At 55.6% G+C, this 15,605-nt stretch overlaps 1 protein-coding gene across 1 annotated transcript in view; it reads left to right on the top strand.

Moving 5' to 3' along the window:
* The first annotated feature begins 1,849 nt into the window (after positions 1-1,849).
* The window catches only part of VSTM2L (V-set and transmembrane domain containing 2 like), a 36,723-nt gene continuing 22,967 nt past the window's right edge, over positions 1,850-15,605 (top strand). The window contains exon 1 of the mRNA XM_082430380.1: positions 1,850-2,240. Coding sequence (XP_082286506.1) covers positions 2,120-2,240 — 121 coding nt within the window. The 5' untranslated portion in view covers positions 1,850-2,119. The remainder of the gene's footprint in view (positions 2,241-15,605) is intronic.

Below are 15,605 nucleotides of genomic sequence, written 5' to 3'. Positions count from 1 at the left end.
TGCTGAGCATAGTTTTAAATAAACTGTATTGTTGCTGGTGACCACAGGCCCCAACTGGTGTGCTGCCTGCCATACTATTGTAAAGGGGTGTGAGGCACAGAGTAAAGATGGGGGTGGAGGGGCGGAGGGAGAAGCTGTCCTTCGGGCTCTAACTTCATTCTCAAAGTTGGGGTGCTGTCCACAATGCTGGATCCACCTGTGTGTGCCCTGGAGACGGATGTGGGCCGTCTCAGGCGCTGACTCCCATTCGGCAGGGGCGAGGGAGGAAATCAGAAGGCCTGTCCTTGGTGCTGAACCTGCCCATCTAAGAGCCCGCGGAGGTGCGGTCGGTGAGGTTGAAAAGATGGGTGTCCGTGGGGCTTCCCTTGTGGTGCAGTGGTTGAGAATCCGCCTGCCAATGCAGGGGACACAGGTTCGATCCCTGGTCCGGGAAGATCCCACATGCCGCGGAGCAACTAAGCCCGTGCACCACAACTACTGAGCCTGTGCTCTAGAGCCCGTAAGCCACAGCTACTGAGCCCGCGGGCCGCAAGTACTGAAGCCCGCGCGCCTAGAGCCCGTGCTCCACAACGAGAGAAACCACCACAATGAGAAACCCGCGCACTGCAACAAAGAGTAGCCCCCGCTCGCCACAACTCGAGAAAGCCTGTGTGCAGCAACGAAGACCCAACACAGCCAAAAACAAATAAATTTATTTAAAAAAAAAAAAATGGGTGCCGGTGTTAACGCTGTCCTCCTCCGTGGTGCTGAAGCAGCGGCGGACAGGGCCGTCGGGAATGATGCCTGGCAAAGCACAAGGGATGAGAGCAGGAGGGACCCTGCCCGGGAATCAGGGACTTAGCCCCAGACTCGCTGTGGGGCCTCAGAGAAGCTACTTCTCTGATTTAATGTGCTTAATCTTCTTTTAAATGGGGCCACAGTAGGTCCGCCTTGTGTCTGTACTGGAGATCTGTCCCAGCAGCCCCAGTTAAGCAGTCGGAGAAGGAATCGGAGGATCTCGTTGGATTCCTGCTCTTGGGAATGAAAATGGCTTCATTCACCACCACCTCCTTCCCCCTCACCACCCGCCCAACATTCCACTATGCCCATCTGTCCGAGGAAGGGAGCCCTACAGTCCAGAAGGGGGCGATGCAATCCACTGTGCAGGGCCCAGCATCTCTAACCTAGAAGGAGACCCAGCAACTAGTCTGCCTTACGCCCACTATTACAGACACGAAAACTGAGTCCCAGAGAGGGGAACAACAACAGTAATAACTATTGAGCTCCTACCACTAGGGCGGCATTATGCTTAGCGCTTTACACACACGATTTTGTAAATCCTCACCAGGATCCCTGAAGGCAGCTATTATTCCCACTTCTCAGTTGAAGACCTTGAAGCTCAGACAGGGGTAGACACCCGGACACGATTACACTGGGAGCCAAAGGCTGAGGCAGGCAGGTCTAACCAGGTCTCCTGTGCCTCAGCCCAGGTTCCCATCCTACCTCAACCTCACCTCCACCCCACCCCCACGTGCCTCCCTGACCCCGGCACCGCCCTGCTAGCAAAGTTGAGGAGTCCCTCCTGAGCGCGCTGGGTCTGGCGGCTGGTCGACTGGTTTTTCTCCTTTTCCCGATGGAGAGCATTTCTGTTTCTGAAGCCAACAGTGCTATGCTTTGCAGGAACCGGGTCCCTGGGGTGGCTTCCTCCACCCCATCTCGTCCCCGCCTTCTCTCTCCAGCGGGGGAAGTTGCGGGTACCGCTTTAAAAATCCCAGCCTGGGCAAAACTTTGATGATAAATCAAGCGACAGATCCCTCCGCCGCCGCCTCCTCTGGGCGGGCGGGAGGGAGTGGGAGGGAGGGGGTGCGGCGGCAGCGGCACAGAGCGGAGTGGCCTTCCGCGGAAGGGAAGAGTCCCGCAGTCGGAGGCGGCCGGCAGGGCGTGCGCTCGCTACCCGCAGCCGGGGCTGGGCCGGAGCCGGGCGAGGACTGGAGCCGGGGCCAGACCGGGTTTAGCGGGCGAGGGGCAGCAGCCGCAGCGGGGCAACCAGGCCGCACCGGGCAGGGGACGGCGGGCGTGGTGTCTGCGGTCTCCTGAGCCCCGATGTGAGGCGGCGGCGTCCCCGGCCCGAGCGCGCACCATGGGGGCCCCCCTCGGCGTGGCGCTGGGCGCCCTCCACTACCTGGCACTTTTCCTGCAACTCGGCGGCGCCTCGCGGCCCGCCGGCCACGCGCCCTGGGACAACCACATCTCCGGCCACGGTGAGTTGGGTCGCCGCCCCCGCGGACTTCCACGCCAAACCCCACCCTGGGCCGCGCGGCTCCAACTTGGCCGTCCCCGGGCTCGAACCCGTGCTGCCGGTGGCGGGAGTCCCGGGGCGCCCCCTGCCGGGTCTATGGACCGACCCTGGCTCCCTGGCCACCCCTGCGGAGGAGGGGGCACCCCGAGGGCACCCCGTAAGCCCCTCTCGCGGAGGGCTCTCTCCTCCCACCACCCCCCCCCCCACTCGCTGCGATACACACACCTCCACGACCACACAGATATTCACAGCCACGGACACACAGCCACACTCACTGCTTTCTCACACTCACAACTCCTACCCTCACACATCTCCAGACACCGTCTCAGATCCCCCTTCTCACTCATGTGCTCACTACACACACAGCAGGCACTAGGGCTGGAGGACTCACACCCTGCCAGCTGGCACCCAGGCGCACAACTCTTGCCTGCCCGCCTGCCTGCAGACACACTGGCATATACAAACACTTTGTGAACACACTTTGCTCACCCACCCCTCTCTGCCCATCTGCCTTTCCCCTTTGTGGGTTTAACCCCACAGCTGTCCTTGTCCCCTCCCTCTCCACACCTCCCCCACTGGGAAAGGTCCTGGGGGGCAGAAGACCCCACGTCTTGAGAACTGGTAGCCTGGGCTGCAGCCACCCCTGTCAGGTGGGTGGCATCTTGGGGACGAAGGCTTGGTGGGAGCCCCTCGAAGACATTGGAATAGTTGGCATTGTTGCTTCCAGCCAGAGGCATGGAAGGGGAAGAGGGAAGCCAGGAGCTTTTGTCTGCCTCTGGGGAGGCGGGGTGGTGGGGGACAGGAAGCCCCTGCCATCCTTCTATAGGGTACCCACCCATCCTCATCTTTGACCCTGGAGGACTGAAAGGTGGGAAATCTCAACTCAGCCACTGTGAGAGCCGGGGAGCAAGAGAGCATTCCCAGCACTGGTTGCCTGAGTGTCAGAAGCTCCTTCTAGCCCCAGAGGAGCCCAAGTTGGCGGTAGAGTTGTATTGTCTGAAGCTGGCAGCTCTGGGGGCTCCCCCTGCCCCCCTGAGCCGGGCTCCTTCCAGTATGGGGACCAGGGCATAGATGAAAATGGAGACCCTTTGTCCGTCCACCTCTTCCCTACAAAGGCTTCCAATCTGGTAGGAGAGGCTGCAGCACCAATGCTGGGCACTGTATGCCCAGGGCTGGGGAGAGGTTTGCACAAACGGCAGAGAACTGGGTGATTTATTCTGATGGAAAAGAGTGAGGGCCATGGTGGTAGGTAATCAGAGAAGGCTGCTGGGGCATGACGCATGAGTGGAATTGCTTCGGAAAGTAGGGGGCGCTTCCAAAGCCCTTCTCAGGGTCTCTGCTTTTGGGAACCATGCCTCCCTGCACCCTTCTTCCTTACCATGTTAAATAGAAACCGCTCTGTGTACCATTTACGCACCCTTCTTATCCCGCATCTAATTTCTACCGACCTGGCTGCAGTGGTGGTAAATAGGGGAAGGGTTATTTTGATCCTTAGTTTACAGATGGAAAAATCAAGGCTCAGAGAGGTAAAGGGACTCACCCAAGGTCACACAGTGAGTGAGTGGTTGAGCAGAGACTGGCCCCAGGGTCTGTTGGGCAGACACTGCTTTTTCCAGGACATTCATCTCCCTGTCAGATTCCCTCCCATTCAAGGGAGACTGGGAATTCCTCCTTCCGCTCCCCTCCTGGCTCCGCTCAGTTCGCTCAGTTCCTTGGCACAGTTGGAACTTACACTAGGAGGGTTTTCCAAGGAAGGGCTTTCCTGAGTTTGCGGTCCCGAGACATACAAGGACTGGGGCTCTGAGGTTTACCATCATCCGGTCCCTGGAGCACCAGACCCCTAGGATCTGGGTGCCACTCTGTCATTCCTGAGGCCCCAAGGTGACCCCCCCCATAGGAAAGCAGGGTTTGCCCTTTGTGTGGCAGTCTCCGCCTGCCCCCTGGTGCCAGGCGTGCTTAGGGCACAGCTCTGCCCCACTAGCTGTAACGTCCCTGCTGAACCCTGGGGGGGGGGCAGCGAAGGCCCAGAGGAGGGGTTGGATGTCAAGGACACAGCACTGGCTGCGGGGGGACCTGGCTTCTCTTATTGACCCACCATGCAGTTCTGGGCCAGTGAACCACCCCTCCAGGGCTCATTCTGTCCCTCAAGAAGCGAGGAGGCCAGGCTGCTCTGCAGGGGCCGGACTGCCATCTCCCAACACCGCCAGGTTCAAAGTCACCAAGTAGTAGATGCCGAGGAGCCCCCAGTGCTGCCCATCTGCCAGGCCAAACGCCCGAAACCACGGGAAGGGTTTGGAGCCACTCACTTAATCACAAAAAGAAACTGTTATTAATGATAGTGAGACACGGCGGATAAGTGGGTCATGTCTAATAGCCGTTTGCGTTCAGGAGGAGAATACCAATTTGATAAAAGCTATGTGTGCTGAAAAAGCCCAGAAATTGCTGTTTAGCAGATCGGAGCCTGATCATTTCATTATTCCTGGGCGCCGCGTGTCCTCAGCTGATTCAGGAAACGTGGCTGGGTTAGGCAGGTGTCTCTGCGTCTTGGGTGGGGGTAGGAGGCTGGAAGCGGGGGCTCCCGGGGAGGAGTCTGTTGACCCCAGCCGCCTGATGGCTGCTCACCTCTCCAGCTCGGTCCCAGCCCAGCCCAGCCGCCAGGCTAACGCCTTCCGCCCGCTCGCCCCAGGGCTTGTCACAGGGAAAGCCCGCGGTCAGATGGGTCCGCAAGGACATCTGTCTGCTTCCCCTCTCCCTGCTACCTCCCCTTAGCCCGCTTCGCAGAGGGGTTTTTAAAGGCATAAGGAGTGAATGGGGAGTGAGTGGTGCCTGCCTCTTAGGGAGACGTCAGGGAAGTGGGAGGCAGGGGTGGTGATGGTCAGTGTCTATGCCCAGTAGGTATTCAATTAATGGCAGCTATTTTGATTTTTCCTCATCAGACAGGGTTAGCTCATTGCCATGAGCACAGCGGGTGGGAGGAACAGGAGCTGACATTTATGAACTGCCTACTGTGTGCCAGGTGCTACCAAACCCCTTGCCAGTGTTAACTCACTAAGGCTGACATTATTCGTGCCAGGCTGGTGCTGGACATATGAGGAAACAGGTTAGAGAGGGCCAGTGACTTGCCCAAGGTCACTGAGTCTGTACAGAGAGCTGGGGAGTTGTGCTTACACTGAAAGTGTGTCTGGGGGTTCTGCTTTGGGCCTGCCTCCTCCGGGACAGCCTTGAGGCAGACTTGGCCAGTCGTGTGATGGGACTCCTTCCTCTGCCCAGCTCTGCCCAAGGGACTGCCTTCCACTTCCCCAGAGAACTGGTAAGGCAGTGGGTTCCACTGGGAGGAACCAGTAGCTCAGAAAGGTGATGGGATCTTGCTGAGGCCACATGCAAGTTAGAAGCAGGAAGCTGGATTAGCCTCCTTCTCCAGGACGCTTTCTAGATCTTGTCCACGGCAGGCAGGATCTTGTCTTTTTTTTTTTTTGGCCGCATTGCACGGCATGTGAGGTCTTACTTTCCCCAGACCAGGGATCAAACCCGTGCCCCCCTGTGGTGGAGGCTCCAAGTCTTAACCACTGGACTGCCAGGGAAGTCCCCGGAAGGCAGGATCTTTATGAAGATCTTTGTGGACCTCCTGCATTGCAATCACCCAGGGAGTTTGTTAATATGCAGATCCTGGGGTCCTCCCCAGATCCATTGGCCAAAATGATTGTTGATGGGACCCTGGAATTTGCATTTTAATAAGCTCCCCAGGTGATTACCAAGCAGCCTGTAGTCTGGGAGCCACTGCCTTAAGTATTCACTCAAACCTGATGAGACATGTAGGGATGGAAAATTGTCTGGTGCCAGGGGCTGCTGGATTGGTCTGGTTTTGCAAGGGAGGAAGAAGTCCAGGCTGGAACAGGTATGTGGACCCTCAGAGGAGCCCCAGGAAGCCTTACACTGCAGCAAACATCCATCCTCCCGCCCCTGCCCTGACACACACACACACACACACGCATACACACACACACACACACACACACACAAACCCTAGGCCAGCACCTTCAAATATTAATACACCCTGCTGCAGACAAAGATCCTGGCTTGGCCTGGCGCTTTGTCCACTGAGTGATTCACTGTCCTGAGGTTTTCTCTGTTGCCAGGAGGGAGCAGCGGGGCGCTGGGGGAGGGGGCGGGGGCCACCGGGCCATTTGGCAAACAGCCTGTGCACTGAAAAATGACTTTGGCTTTCTCGCGTTCCTTACCGAACTGTTGGTATCTCCCCATCAGTAAGCTGGCTAGTTTGGTGGCTGGGAGATGGAGAAAACTGAGTGCTGTCTTCTGAAGGTTATGATGTTAAAAATGTGTTCGCCGTTGTCTCGGGTGTTGGTGATTATTCTATCAATTACGCCCGTAAACACTCCGCCTTGGGCTGAAGGTTTCCCGGCCTCCGGTAGGGAATTTACCCTCGCAAGCGGTTTTCCCCAAGTCCTTCACACCAATTGCTTTTGACACTTTGCCTATCAGCGGCTCCCTCAGCCTTTTCCCCAAGCAAGGGGAGTCACAGGCGGCGGCAGGACGGGGAATTTGGCTCACTGCCACCCTGACAGCAGGGGTGTTGGGGAAAGTCTCCTGTTGACAAACAAGTGGGCAGGGTTGGGGGTGCCAGGAGAGTGGTCCCTTCCCACCCGCCAGCCACCGAGGCAGGAGATAGAGCGCTTGGAATGAATCACTAAGGCTCAGGCCAAGCCAGCAGGACCTCTGGGACCATCTCCTTCTACCCATCTAACAGAGGGGAAGACCAAGGCCACGGGCAAGGGAGCGTGTGCCCAAATTGCCTGGGAGGTTAGTGCTTGGCTTTTGGGATCACCTGACCCAACTCGATACAAAGAGAGTGAAAATTATACGCAAACAAATGTTTATTGTCATGCCAGGGCTGTAAATGGCATTGTCTCATTTGATCATCATAAGAACCCTAAGGGGAGGGGACTTTCCCTGGCCCGATGTTTTCATGAGGAAACTGAGACGTGGTGAGGTTAAAGGCTTGCCCAAGGTCACGCACCTAGCAAGTGTTGGAGCCCAGAGTGGAGCCCAGAAGTTGGCTCCAGGGCCCACGCTCACAGTGCTGTTGTGTCCCAGAGAGGACAAGGGAGAGGCCCAAGGTCACGAGACTTCCTGTGGTGGAAGGAGTGAGCATGGTGACCTCCACATTCCATGCCCCAGCTGTGCAGCAGCAGACATGGCAACCCCCAGACCAGCACCCTGCCTCAGTGACCTTCCAGCTTCTGTTGGAGGTTGAGAAAATCATATGCATAAGGAGAGGAAGTACGTGGTGTGAACAGTGATGTTGGCACCCACGTGAGGGGTAGGTGTCAGAAAGAGGGGAAAGGGGGCATGAAGCAACCCCACCTCCTGGTGCTTGGCCATGACCTTGGACTTTAGGGACTGAACCAGCTGTTGAGGGGGTTATGGGAAGACTCTCTCAGCCCCGAAGGGAATTTGGGGCCAGCTGGCTATACAGTGGCCGGCATCCGGCCACTCTCACCACTCCCATTGTAATGACCGGGGGTACGGGTCAGATTCCCTTGTATCCTGGTACCCTCCACAATGCCCAGCCTAGGGAGGTGGCAGGGGAAGACTGAACGGGTGGCAAGGAGGATAAGACAGAGGTCTAAGGTCTGAATTCTTCAACTTTTGCTCATTCCAAGTCAATATTGTTATTGTTTTAAACATTCACGTAATTTTAATTTCATAAGAAATCCATGTTATTAGTAGAAAAATCACAAAAGTGGAACCCCTCCTCATCCTTACTGACCACAACAAGGACATCTGGGGTGGGTAAGGCTGATTTCACCTTGCAGTGGGTGAACTCAGACCCAGTCCCTTGGGGTGTATATGAGATGCTGCAGCCTTGAGGGTAATGGGGTCCCAGGATGTATCTTCTTCTCCCAGACCCCAGTGAGATTCTTCCAACAGAAAAAGGGGCAGTGGTCTCACTGGGGGAATAAGTCCACTCCTTTCCCAGCTGGTCACCCCGGGATCCCTCTGGTACCTGCTGCTGTGGAGAAGGGAAGTGGGGATGGGGGGGCAGAGGGGCTGCTGCTCCTCCGGGTCCCCCTGCCCACCGCTGTGTCCCCTCCCCTTTCTCGAAGCCAGCAGAGGACTCAGCTCCACCATACCCAGTTGAAACCCTTCTTTAAGAAGCCCCCGGGCCCTCAGCAAGATTGGGTCCTACCTGAGAGATGGTTTTAGGAAGAACGCAGACAAACCTCTTACATTTTAACAGTTATGCATTTATTTTAATGTGGATTGGAAAAATATAACCAGCACATCAAAACTGTGATTTCACAGATAGGATTGCTTAGGATGAGCCTAACGGGGATATTAAAACATCGTGGGTTAGTTTATAGAAAAACACAAACGACATACTAGTACGGGTGGTACCCAGGCCCATCTGTGTGCGGGGATGACTGGACTTGGGGGCTGCTGGCCTGCAGGCCACCCCTTCCCACCTCATACTCCGTACTCCTCATACTGGGAACTGCTGGCCTAACAGGGGCTGCTGCCATTTATTGGAAGCTTGATCATTCCTTCCTTCCTTCATTCCTTCAACAAATATCAGTTGAGAACCTGCCACGGACCAAGCTCTTTTAGCCACTGGGGACATATCAGTGAAGAAGACAGATAAGGCTCTTGCTCAGACAACTAAACTTATAAGATACATATAAGTATAAATTGTGATGAGTTAAGAAGCAGGCATGATGTTCAGGCTGGAGAAGGGCGCTCACTCCTGGAGCAGTTTAGGTACCCAGTGGTGAGCTCCCCATCACAGAAGGTATGTAAGCTGGACCAGTTATTAGCTGGGGATGTCACGGGGGGATTCCTGCCTTCTTTCCCAAAGGAGCAAAGACTGGTGAAGTGGGCAGAGAAGCCAGAACACAGTGGGCGGTTAATTAGGATGTGTCACCCAGCAGTTTAGTGGTGGGCCTGGGACAAGGGCTTAGGTGGGCGGAGCTCCGGACTCCGATGATGCCTGGTCCCACACAGGGGACACGGTGGGAGTGGGGCCTTCGCTGCTCCCCATGTGGAGGGGTGGGGATAGTGACTCCTTTGTCATTTCAGCCCCCAGTTAAAAGTGCCAGAATTGGGGCGGGGAATGGGACCAGGGTTTTTATCCACCCTCCCACTGCCTCCACCTTCTGGGTGGCTTGGCAGGTCCCTGCCCCTCTCAATTTCCCCACCTGAACAGTGCCGAGTTCTCCTAAGCTCTAAGCATCTAGAATACCTCCATCTGTATCCTCCCAAGTGCTATTCTTTGTCCTCCAATCAACAGGTGAGGATGGAGTCGATGGTGGCGTGGGATTCCGTCCAGCACATGGTGCTTAGCTCTCAGTGGCCTTTCGGGCTATGAACCAAAACACCAGCCAGCACTCATGGGGGATATTCTCCGTGCCTGCCACTTCCCCCACCTCCTCTCATCTAATCCTCGCCCGCCCTGTGAGGAGGGCACTCCCATTTTACAGATGAGGACACTGAGGCTTGGGGGATGATGCGATTTGCCTGAGGACACACAGATGTTGGATGGCAGAGCCAGGCCTGAGCCCAGCTTGTGGCTCTTAACCCGCTCATCTGTCCTCTCCCGGCTGCCAAACCGCCTGGGCTTGTGGGCAGGTGCTTTGTTCCGCAGCGGCGCCCTGGATTTGTCAGATTCCCTCAGGGTCCGTGATGCCAAAATGCCGAGAAGGCCTGGGTCTGGCTGAAAGAGCCCGGGGCTGAGAGTCTAGGCTCCTGGATCCAAGTCCAGCATTGTCAGTGGGGAGCAGTGGGAGTGTGGGCGCGCCTGCCTGAGTTTCTACTGGGGGGCTGCTGTTTTTGTCTGAGCCTGAGTCTAGAGTGAGTGTTCGGGTAGGGTATTTGCTCGCGTGCAGTTGGAGGAGCTGTGGCAGTGGGGGAAGGGGCCTGGGAGGTCCTTTAGCGGACTGGCCTAAGGGGCCAAGCGGGTGCCCTCTGCCTTTGCGTCAGTACCAGCCTCCCCAGTCCCCTCCAAGCTGGTGCCCTTGGGATGCGAGGCGTGGAGGCTCTGGGAGCATCTGGAAGGTTAGAGCCGGAGCCAGGAGGGGGGGCCTCGCACAGAGCCATCAATTAGGGGGGCTGGCATTGCCCATCGGTGGCACATGCTCGCCTGCCCCTCTTCCTCCAGATCTCTCTCCGTGGGTTTGTCTCTCTCTCTCTCTTTCGATCTCTATCTCTGTTGTTCAATCTCTCTCCATCGTTCTTTGTCCCTTTCCCTGTGTCTGCTCTATCCCTCTCCCTCCCTCTTCTCATCTCTCCCACTTTGGTCCTCCCTTTCCCTCTGTCTCTCTGTAGACACACACACACACACACACACACACACACACACACACACACACACGCTCCTCTCTTCAGGTGACATCTCAGGATTACACATACACAGATTCTGTGCATGATGATGACACCCACACCAAGCAGGCACCCAAAAAATGTTGGTTGAATGAATGAAGCGAATAAACGAGTGAATGACCACGTGGGGAAGCTACAAGGGACGCTGGACATTGTCTAGACGAGTGCTTCCTAATTTTTTTGGAGATCGTGATCCTCTTGAGAGCTGGAATGTTGATGAAAACTGGATTGTCTCCTCAGAAAAATGCCACATGGTTTTGTCCAGTGTCAGAGGGTTTGTTGAGGCCCCCAAAGCCCACCTGTGGTCCTCCAGGGAAGCAGCCTTCATTTCACCGGGGAGGTAACTGAGGTCCAGACAGGAGCCAGGGCTGGCCCTAAGACACAGGGCCGGTGTGCAGCAGAGCCAGGCTCTGGAGTCCTTCCCCCCACTCCCCCACACAGTGCTCTCTTGTGACCTGGAAGAAGCTTCATTCACTTTCCTGGCAAGTCCTTAGTGAGTGTCTTCATGGGGTGAGTATTGGGAGAGATAATGGAGAACAGTCAACCAGAGGTGGGAGCCCAGGAAACAGGGCAGGTGAGCCATTGGAGGAAGGTCTCTGGAGGTTTCCAGCGAGAGTGGTTGCTGTGTCCTGGTGCAGTCAGGGACGACTTCCTGGGGGAGGTAGACTCCTTTTCTGCCTGTATCCGGGGACCATCAGGGCTGAGAGGAGACTCTGCTGGTCAGTAGGGAGCCTTGCCTGACTGCCTGGGTCTGGGAGGGGCTTCATTTGGAGAATGAAGTGTGTGCATATCCAGAAAAGCAGGCTGTAGCTGGAGGCACTGAGAACAGGCTGGGAAGCTTGGTTTTGATCCCCGGGGCAGAGGCAGCCCTGGAGGGTTTCTGAGTGGGGAAGGCACAGGGTGTGGCTGGCGTTTGGGTGGGGATGGCCCTGTGAGTTGAAATGGGGGCTCAAACAGGACTTGGAGGCTGGAGGGGCTAACGGAGGAGGAGAGGCTGTTTGCCGGGGGCTGGGGGGCTGAGTTTCTGGGCTCATAGGATAATGGGGCTGGTCCAGGTGTCCAGGGAATGATGGGAATGTGGGCTCGAAAGGAGATGGGAGCCCGTGTGTGTGTGTGTGTGTGTGTGTGTGTGTGTGTGTGTGTGTGTGTGTGTGTGTGTGTGTGAGAGAGAGAGAAAGTGCACTCGCTTCCTTTCTTGAACACCCAAGCTCCTCCCTCCTCAGAATCTTTTCCCCAGCGATTTTCTCCCCTTGGCAGGCTCTCTTCCTGCCTCCTGGTTCTCTGCTTCATGTACGTCCTCAGAGAGGCCCGTGACCTCCTTTCAGAAGCTCATCGTGGTCACCCCAGCAGGCACCCCAGGCAACCATCAACATGCCCATCTTGACCAGGAGGAAACTGGGGCTTAGAGAGGTGTCTGGGGCCCCCCACCTAGTTCAAAGCAAGGGAGTAGAGCCCAAACTTTGTTTTCCCCCAGCCTGGCATGTTAAGGGTGTCTCTGGGGTTGGGGGGTCTTAACTGAACCCCCCTGTCTCGGAAACCTCAGGCTTGGTTCCCGGCTGAGGGCGGGGAAGGCGAGAGCAGACGGCAGGGTGTCTGTTTTGCTTTGTGAGGTTTTAAAAAAATCATTTCCGACCTTCAAGGCGGCAGCAATTACGGCTGGCTCGCTGGGGAGCTGTTGGCTGCCTGTCATCGGCCCCAGGAAAGGGTCTCTAATGGAGGCCCGGCGGCCAGAGCACATGGTAGTGGAAATAGCGCTCAAAACAAAGCCACACTAATGGTCTCGGGCAGGCAGAGGAGAGGGAGGGGGAGGGGAGGCTGGCTGACAGCTGACAGGGGGGGCCTCGGGGGGCAGGGGCCCTGAGACTCACCAGCTGGTCTCCTTATGTCCCCCAGAGACCCCCAGCAGTGGTCACTGAACTCCAGCTAGGTGCTGGGTGCCCCAAGCTCCATCCCAGCTCTGCTGCTTTCTATCAAGTCCCCTTCCAGGCAGAGGGAACAGTAAGTTCAAAGGCCCTGGGGTAGGGCAGAACCCCTTCAGCTAGGGCTTGTTCAGTTCTAGAATAGTCCTTGTGTTTAAAAGGCCAGGTCAGGCTAGTCTTCTAGGTGAGGAAAAGGGAGGTGGGAGCCTTGGGGAGGCAGGAGGTGGACCAAGACCCCCTGAGAGAGGCAGTGTGAATAGCAGCCTGAACATTGCCGCCATGACAATGCTCCATGGAGCCCACCATGTGCCAGACATTTACAGGTATGTACGATCCTGTTGAGTGCCCACAATACCCATTTTACAGATGAGGAAACCGGTGCTCAGAGATTTGCCTACCTCGAGGAAGTGTAGTTGGGGTTCAAACCCAGGTCAGCTTGACTCCAGCGCCCACATGTTTACAGCTGCATTCTTGGATTTCTCAAACACAGTTGGGCAGGAGTAGGAGGGGCTGGGACGGGGGCAGGAACTAGGTCCCAAGTGGGGCCAGGTTTAAGCCAGGCCAGGCCCTGGCAGGGAGGGTGTGGAGGAGGGGGCAGCATGGCCACTCTGCTCTCTGCCCCTGCCTGCTGGGCACCCCGAGAAGCTCTGCTCTGAAGCGTCCCTGGGGGCTGCCTCAGTTTCACCTCTCCGGTTGGTCTCTGCACCTGGCCTTCAGATGCCCGTGTCTCTGCCTCTCCTCTTCTGCCCTGTTCTGCATGGCCCTGGCCTCCCTGGCTCCGCACTTGGTGCCTCCAGACATTGCTCGCTTTTCTCTCCTCTTCTCAGTGGATCTGGGGATGCTCCTTTCTGGGGTTCTGGGGTAACCACTCATACTATGGCTGACGCAATCTCCCTATGCTTCCTCCATTCGCCCCCTCTCTGCCTGTGACAGGCATTAGGGATGGGTACACGCCTGGGCTTTGAGATCAAACACTGCTGGGCTCAAATTCTGGCCCCCACTCAAACTCTCGGAGCCTCACTAGCCATCGGTGCAATGGGCTTACCCCACCAGCTTTGCAGGATGTACAGGTGAGGATGAAAAGAAATGGTACTTGCACAGACATCAAGATGCCTATTTGCCTTCTCCTCCACTGGGGAAACCTGCTCAACTCGCACAATCCTGCAAGTGCCAGAATGTTTTCACTCTCCTTAAATCTCCCTAGATTTGTAATTCCACTGCTGTCTCCTTCAATATGCGCTGGTGGCCTTGGGAGGCACTCTGCCCCCGGCCTTAGGTGCCAGCACTGCCCACCTGGCTGTGTTGGGGCCGCCTGGCAGGGGACCTGGGCAAGTCCCCACCTTCTCTGTGCCTCAGTTTCCTCATCTGTAAGAAGACGAGGGTGATAGTGGCTACTTCCCAGGTCGTGTTGGGGATTCAGTGAGATATTTTATTAAAGAAACACCTCGACAAAACAGAGTGAAATTTGATATACGCTACAATGTGGATGAACCTCGAAAACATTATGCTAAGTGAAAAAAGCCAGTCCCCAAAGACCACATATTCTGTTATTCCATTTATGTGAAATATCCAGAATAGGCAAATCTATAGAAACAGAATGCAGATTGGTGGTTGCCAGAGGCTGGGGGAAGGGGGAGTGACTGCTTAGTGGGTAAAGAGTTTCCTTTTGGGGAGATGAAAATGTTTTGGGACTAAGTAGAGGTGGTGGTCGCACAACATTGTGACTGCACTAAATGCCACTGACTTGCACACTTTAAAATGGTTAATTTTATGTTATGTGAATTTCACTTCAATTACAACTAAATGAATTAATAAATAAAAAGGAAGCATCTTTATAAGCACATACTTGGTGTCAGGCAGTCACTTTATAAATGTTAACGCATTTAATCCTTACAACAGCCTTATGAGGTGGTGGTTATTATTACCCCCATTTTAGAGATGAGGAAACTGAGGCACAGCATCTCCAGGCACTTAGCACATAGTCAGTGCTCAAAAGTGTTAGCTATTTTAATTGTTATTGGGCGGGTCATCAGCCAGGGCTGGGCAGGGGCCCCACCTGGGTGAATGTGCTTGTGTGTCCCTAAAACTCAGCAGTGAGTGGGCGTTGAGGCCCTCTTGTGTCCCGAACACTGAAACAGCCTCTTCACCTGCGTGAGTTCATTTAATCCTCAAAATAAGCCTTTAAGCAATGACACATGTGGGAACCGAAGCCCAGAGAAGTGCAGCAACTTACGCGAAGCCACACAGCAAGTCAGGGTGGAGCCGCAACTTGCATCTGCATGTGTAAATCCTGGGCTTCACCCTCCCCCAGCCGCTCTCTTTCCTCTCGGTCCCCTGCCCCTTTTGCTGACACATCAACACTCCAGTGTGCAGAGCATGGTCTGAGGAGCCTGAGGCTGCAGAGGTGAAGGCAGCTTCTGATTGGATCGGATGGAGGCCCTTGAGGAGGGGTTCTCCCCATGCAGGAGAGTAAACAGCTCCCAACCAAGGACAATATTTCTTTGATGTCTCCTATTTCATTCAAAATGCATGAATTCTGTATTCTATGCCATAATATATTCATGTTTGTTTTAATGCAAAAACAATGCTCTTTCCCCATTTGGGGGGAGGGAAGCCAATGCCTCAGGAAGTCACTTCCCTGGTTTGAGCAGCACAGCCCAGAAGGGAGCCCTCCATTCATTTCTTTGGTCATTCATTCTACTAGCACGCATTCGGGCCTCCTCATTCCTGAAATGGGTGTTAGTCCTACCCATGCGCAAGGCACAGGGAAACTTACAGCGAATCAGACAGGATGCTGCCCCGTATAGGTGAGTGGCAGGAAAGGCTTCCAGGTCTGTGGGCCAGAGTGAGCAAGGTCTTGGAGGTGCCAGCTAAAGGTGAATCGTGGGACTGGGCCAGCGGCCAAGGAAGCCAGAGCCGGTGACAGTGGTGGCGGTGGTTGCCCACTGATGCCCACTGGCGTCAGCTGGACCTGCATCCCAGGCCCTTCTGATCAAGAAGAAAGTTTCTGCTCG

The sequence above is a fragment of the Balaenoptera physalus genome, assembly GCF_965194825.1.
Source record: "Balaenoptera physalus genome assembly, chromosome: 16".
Lineage (NCBI taxonomy): Eukaryota > Metazoa > Chordata > Mammalia > Artiodactyla > Balaenopteridae > Balaenoptera > Balaenoptera physalus.
Note: the sequence above shows the minus strand (reverse complement) of the source record. Positions and strands in the feature narration are given on the sequence as shown.